This window comes from Orcinus orca, chromosome 11 (assembly GCF_937001465.1).
Source record: "Orcinus orca chromosome 11, mOrcOrc1.1, whole genome shotgun sequence".
In the NCBI taxonomy this organism is placed as follows: Eukaryota; Metazoa; Chordata; class Mammalia; order Artiodactyla; family Delphinidae; genus Orcinus; species Orcinus orca.
Window position 1 is genome coordinate 82,150,121 of NC_064569.1, and position 6,000 is coordinate 82,156,120.

Below are 6,000 nucleotides of genomic sequence, written 5' to 3' on the forward strand. Positions count from 1 at the left end.
ATATCTTGGCTCGCATACATGAGAATTACAGCGGGTGTGTCTTACTCCTTCAGGAATAGCAGGGTGCGGGGCTCAGCAGAGATCCTCGGGACTCCTTCCCTCTCTTTCCACCTCAGGAAGCTGAAACCACAGCAGGCCAGTGTGGCGGGAGCTACAGCCAAGGAGGAGAGGGAGCTGCTGCCAGAGATGCTGCCCACTGCACTAGAAGAGGAGGGACACTCTGGCGTCCCCCTTCTCCTGTCCTCTAGCGGCCCACTGCTGCCTTCCATTGGCTGATGCTGGAGTCTAGGAAACACAGCCTGAAGGGGAAAGGGAAGAGGTGGATCTGAGAGCAAACAGGTGAGTCACCAGCACAAGTACCTCACTCAAAGTCACGCAGCAGTAAGTGGTGGAGCCTGTCTTGAGCCATAGCTGAAGTTCTGAATCCTGCCACTCCTGCTGCAGCCAGCACAAAAGAGTATTCCAGCCAGAGGCATCTGTGTGAGCAAAGGTAGCAAAGTCTGGAACATGTCTGGAAATAGCAGAGGGTTCCTTTGAGCTACAGTGTAAGGCGCTTGCAGAGGAACAGCAGGGAATAGGATCCATACTATGTAAAACCTAAAGGCCTGGCTCAAGAATTTGGCCTTGGTTCAGGAAGCAGAAGGAAAGTTACCAAAGGAGAGAGTTAAGGTAATTTATTTATAGCTATAACGATGTCAGAGAGAGGAAGGAAATGCTTGGACTCTCTTCAAACAAAATCAAGATACAAAGTGAAATAATTCTCAAAATAAAAATTACAAGCATAGGGCTTCCCTGGTGGCACAGTGGTTGAGAGTCCGCCTGCCGATGCAGGGGACATGGGATCGTGCCCGGGTCCGGGAAGATCCCACATGCCGCGGAGCAGCTGGGCCCGTGAGCCATGGCCTTTGAGCCTGCACGTCCGGAGCCTGTGCTCCGCAACGGGAGAGGCCACAACGGTGAGAGGCCACAACGGTGAGAGGCCCGCGTACCCCCCCCCCCAAAAAAAAAAATTACAAACATAATAAAGAGTTGCTTTTTTCCTAATTTTTGTATAGTTGCCATCTTTGATACTGGTAATAGAAATTAGGAAATCAAAAGCAACAAAAACAAAAATAAACAAGTGGGACTACATCAAAGGAAAAACTGCACAGCAAAGGAAACCATTAACGAAATGAAAAGGCAACCTATCGAATGGGAGAAAATATTTGCAAATCATGTATTTGATAAGGGGTTAACAGGCAAAATATATGAAGCGCTCATACAACTCAATAGCAAAAAAACAATCCAATTAAAAAATGGGCAGAAGACCTGAATAGATGTTTCTCAAAAGCAGACATGTGGATGGCTAACAGACACATGAAAAGATGCTCAACGTCACTAATCATCAGGGAAATGCAAATCAAGATCAAGATGAGATATCAGCTCACACCTGTTAGAATGGCTATTATCCAAAAGACAAGAAATAAGTGTTGGCCATGATGTGGAGAAAAGGGAACCCTTGTACATGGTTGGTAGGAATGTAAATTGGTGTAGCCACTATGGAAAACAGTATGGAGGTTCCTCAAAAAACTAAAAATAGAGTTACCATATGATCCAACAATTCTATTTCTGGCTATATAACTGAAAAAAACGAAAGTGCTAACTTGAAAAGATATATGCACCCCAACTTTCATAGCAGCATTATTTATAATAGCCCATATATGGAAGCAACCTAGGTGCCCCCCAGTGGACGAATGGATAAAGAAGTGCCATATAAACGTATGATTTATAATTATGGGATATTACTCAGCCATAAAATAGATGGAAATGTTGCCATTTGCAACAACATGGATGGACCTTGAGGGCATTATGATAAGTGAAATTAATCAGACAGACAAGTACCATCTGATCTCGCATATATGGAAGCTAAAAAAAAATGAAAAACAAAAAAGAACAAGGAAGCGAGTCTCCACTCTCTTTGCAGTACCTAACAAACTACTTAGCACCTAACAGATGCTCAATAAATATTTGTGGAAAATATGAATTTAAAAAAAGTGTGGTAATGGTAGATCAAATGCAGAGAATTTAGAAATAGATCCACACAAATACACCCAATTAATTTTTGACAAAAGTGCAAAAGAAATCCAATGGAGGAGAGAGCTTTTTAACAAATGGATTAATTGTGGTATATTCTTAAAATTGAGTAGTACAACAGCAATAACTGCTGCTACACACAACAACATAATGAATCTTACAGATAAAATGATTGTCAAAAGTAGCCATATACGAGAGCTTAATAACAACAAATAGGAATGAACATTCAGTCAGTCAAGTGAGGACCTACTATGAGCTGGGCACTGAGTCGAGGCTTTAGAGCATGTCAACATGAATAATTTGTTGGGCTCTTATGTTTTCCTTTCCTTTTGAAGTTGCAGGAGAACACCCCATGTAATGACGTTTGATCTGAAAAGAGATCTGTGGTATCCAGAAAATACACAAAATGATTGTTCACTTTGTTCTCATTTTGTGGTTTTAAATCTCAAGGTCATATGCTCTGGCTGGCTTTATTTGAAGTTAAATGGCTTGACCTCACTTGCAAATGAATGGAATGTGCACAAAAAAAGAAATGTCAGCTAAGAAGGAAAATGCCTCTGGGTGAGGGCAGTAAACTGGGAGATTTTACATCTTTTTTTTTTTTTTTAAATTTATTTATTTGGCTGCGCTGGGTCTTAGTTGCGGCACATGGGATCTTCATTGCCGCGTGCGAGATCTTCATTGTGGCGTGTGGAATCTTTAGTTATGGGATGAGACTGAGTTAGTGATTAAGCCCCTTGATACTGCCATTTGTTTAATCACAAACTGAGGATCCTTGTTATTTAATAATATGTATATCATCATCATCTTCAACGGCACAGATACGCCAACTAAAGGTCTGGCTGAGAGCCATACAACATTAGGCATGTCACAAAGGGGACACTAAATATTATATAAACTGGGTTCCTGAAGGTGGCTAGCTTTACAAATTTTAATCAATAGGCAGTGAGTCAAAAAATATGAATCCCTAGGTGGTTGTAAAATTTAGTTCAGCTTCCCTGCCATGACCTTACACTTGCAACCTGTTCACTCATGCATTCATTCAACATTTATTAAGTACGTTCTATCTTCCATGATTTCAACAAAGATTTATTACTGGCACATATGTGCTTGGCTTTGGGTAATGGTGAATAAAATAGATATGAGTCGACCCTAATACAAGTACTGTTTACGCCCACGGTTTGACAGAGATCGTGCTGTCCAAAAACTCACTCTTTAGCAGGAGGACAAACTGGTAAGCCAACCTGCAGACACAATGTCGTGAGTGTATGGAGGTGTTCATTGGGAATAGTGGTAAGCTCTCCATGTGTCATGGGAAGGCTTCTCTAAGAAGCTAATGCGGTAGCTGGACCTTGAAAGAAAAACAAGAGATTTCAGACATTTGGGGAAACATGTTTTTTTTAATTAATTAATTAATTTGTGGTACGCGGGCTTCTCACTGTCGTGGCCTCTCCCATTGCGGAGCGCAGGCTCAGCGGCCATGGCTCACGGGCCCAGCCGCTCCGCGGCATGTGGGATCTTCCCGGACCGGGGCACGAACCCATGTCCCCTGCATCGGCAGGCGGACTCTCAACCACCCAGGGAAGCCCGGGAAACACGTTTTGAGTAGAGTGAGTGGCAGGATGCTGAGGCGTGGGAATGTGAAACGTCATGCACGGTGTGGAATGCAGAGCTCTGAGGGCGTGGGGACGGGGGGGCAAAGCTAGGCCATGTGAGGCCTTGTGAACCATGTCTTGGAACTCGGATTTTATTGTGAGGCGTATGGAGGCTGTTGATGGTTGTGAAACAGAGAAGTGACATGATCAGGTTTGCCTTTTAGGAAAACCATCTACCAACATTGTGACTCCAGGAGCTACTAGAGAGACTGGATCAATGCAACTTGGCCACTCCCTGGATGCAGGTGTGTGTGTGGAGGTGACAGGGTATGGGGGGGGGGGAGTCTAGGAGACTCCCAGGCTTCTGGCTTTTTGCAGCAGCCTCTGTTTGACCCCCAGACTCCAGACTTTTCACACTAAACGCATTCTGCGGTGACAACCAGACCTATCTTCCTGGAACAGATCTTTTGTCATGTTGCTTCCTTGTTACAAAACATTCAGTCAGGATTTCTCACTCCACAAATACGAATTTCTGAGCTTCCTTCCAAGGCCCTTTGTTGGGTCTACTCTCTGGTTCCAACTTTAAATCCTTCTGCTCACCAGAACACTCCTCTTTCCTTTGCTGCAAAGACATTCCTTTCTCTTCCATCTCGCTGTCCCTGTATCTTCCTTCTGGATACCTTAAGCACACCATCCTCCAAGGCTAGCCTAGCTTCATCTCCCTCATATGGCCTTCTCTGACCACTTCATGCCTCACTGATCCGCTGTATCTTCATCTACTGCAGTTTGGAGCTAAGTACGTAAGACTAGAATATGAGCCTCACAAGGGCAGGGATTTTGTTTATTTCACTGCTACATTCCCACACTTGGGAACAGTGCCTGGAACATGGTAGGTATTTGATAAACATTTGCTGAATGAATGAATGATTATTCGGTCCTCCATAAATATTTAAGAAAGAAAACATTCTCAAGAAATAGAACATTTGATGGATCTGATCATTAAGTCAACCAGCATATACTGAGTGATTGCTCTGTGACAAGCATTGTGATGGTTTCTGTGTATTCAAAAAGTAATTACGGGCTTCCCTGATGGCGCAGTGGTTGCGAGTCTGCCTGCCGATGCAGGGGACACGGGTTCGTGCCCCGGTCCGGGAAGATCCCACATGCCGCGGAGCGGCTGGGCCCGTGAGCCATGGCCGCTGAGCCTGCGCGTCCGGAGCCTGTGCTCCACAACGGGAGAGGCCACAACAGTGAGAGGCCCGCGTAGTGCAAAAAAAAAAAAAAAAAATTACACCTGCAGTCCACAGTGAAACAAAGTCATTATCCTACAGATCAGAATCTGATGAATATTTACATTTTAGCACACATAAACATCAGTAGGGAACAGTACAAACAATTTTTGTTAAAAAACCCCACAGAATTTCATGTCCCTTAGATTTCAAAGTTTTATTTTCAAAGACTTATTTTCAAAGTCTGATAATACCAAACTTTGGTAAAGATGTGGAGAAATAGTCACCCTCAAACACAGCTAATGCGGAGGAAAATTAGTCCAATCATGTTGGTGGGCAGTTTTCCAGTTATCTAGTAAAAGTGAAGATGGGTGTACAAGACAGTCCAGTAATTCTACTCCTACACAGGAAAGTTCTCAGACATGTGCTTGGAGACAGAAACGATAGTGCTAAATGGTAGCACAGTTTGAAACAAACAGCTAGAAACAACCAAAATGTCTCACCAGCAGCAGAATGGATAAATAGTGGTTGCATCCCGGTGGTGGAATCTTCTGGAGCTGTGACATGAATGAGCTTGAGCTATAACTATCCACGTGACTCAATCTCACAAATGTTATATTGAATTTTTTAAAAAAGCAAGGTGTAGAATAATAATGCATAAGGATCCTCTTTACCTAAAGTTTAAACATAGAATATAATACAATATATTATGTGTGAATTGATATAAACGTAGTAAAAGTATAAAATATGCCTGTTAAGGTGACCAACCATCCCAGTTTGCCTAGAACTTTGTTTTACTGCTGAAAGTTCCGTATCCTGGAAACCCTCCATTTTTCAGGCGCACCAAGACCATTGGTTGCCTTACCTGAAGAAGAGAAACATCCGGCTTAGAGTGGGGGTGACTTCTTCAGGAAGGGAAGGAAATGGGATTGCGTAAAGCTACGCTGAGTATAATTCAGCTGAATTTGTAATGTTCTGTTTCATAAACTGGATTATGGGTATGCGGGTATTTGTTATATTATTCTCCATTTGTACATCTTAAATATTTCGTAATTAAGAAACAACCCCCCCCCCCGCAAACCTCCTATAATGGATGCACCCCC

General features: G+C 43.1%; 1 protein-coding gene across 2 annotated transcripts in view; it reads left to right on the plus strand.

Moving 5' to 3' along the window:
- GAS2L3 (growth arrest specific 2 like 3) overlaps nt 1–837 on the plus strand; it is a 41,098-nt gene extending 40,261 nt beyond the window's left edge. Inside the window, exon 9 of one of the 2 annotated variants that reach the window (XM_033427649.2) lies at nt 117–837. In XM_033427649.2, the coding sequence (XP_033283540.1) occupies nt 117–248 (132 nt within the window). In that variant the 3' untranslated portion in view covers nt 249–837. The remainder of the gene's footprint in view (nt 1–116) is intronic. The other variant, XM_033427650.2, reaches the window with a different exon arrangement.
- Nucleotides 838–6,000: the final 5,163 nt, after the last annotated feature.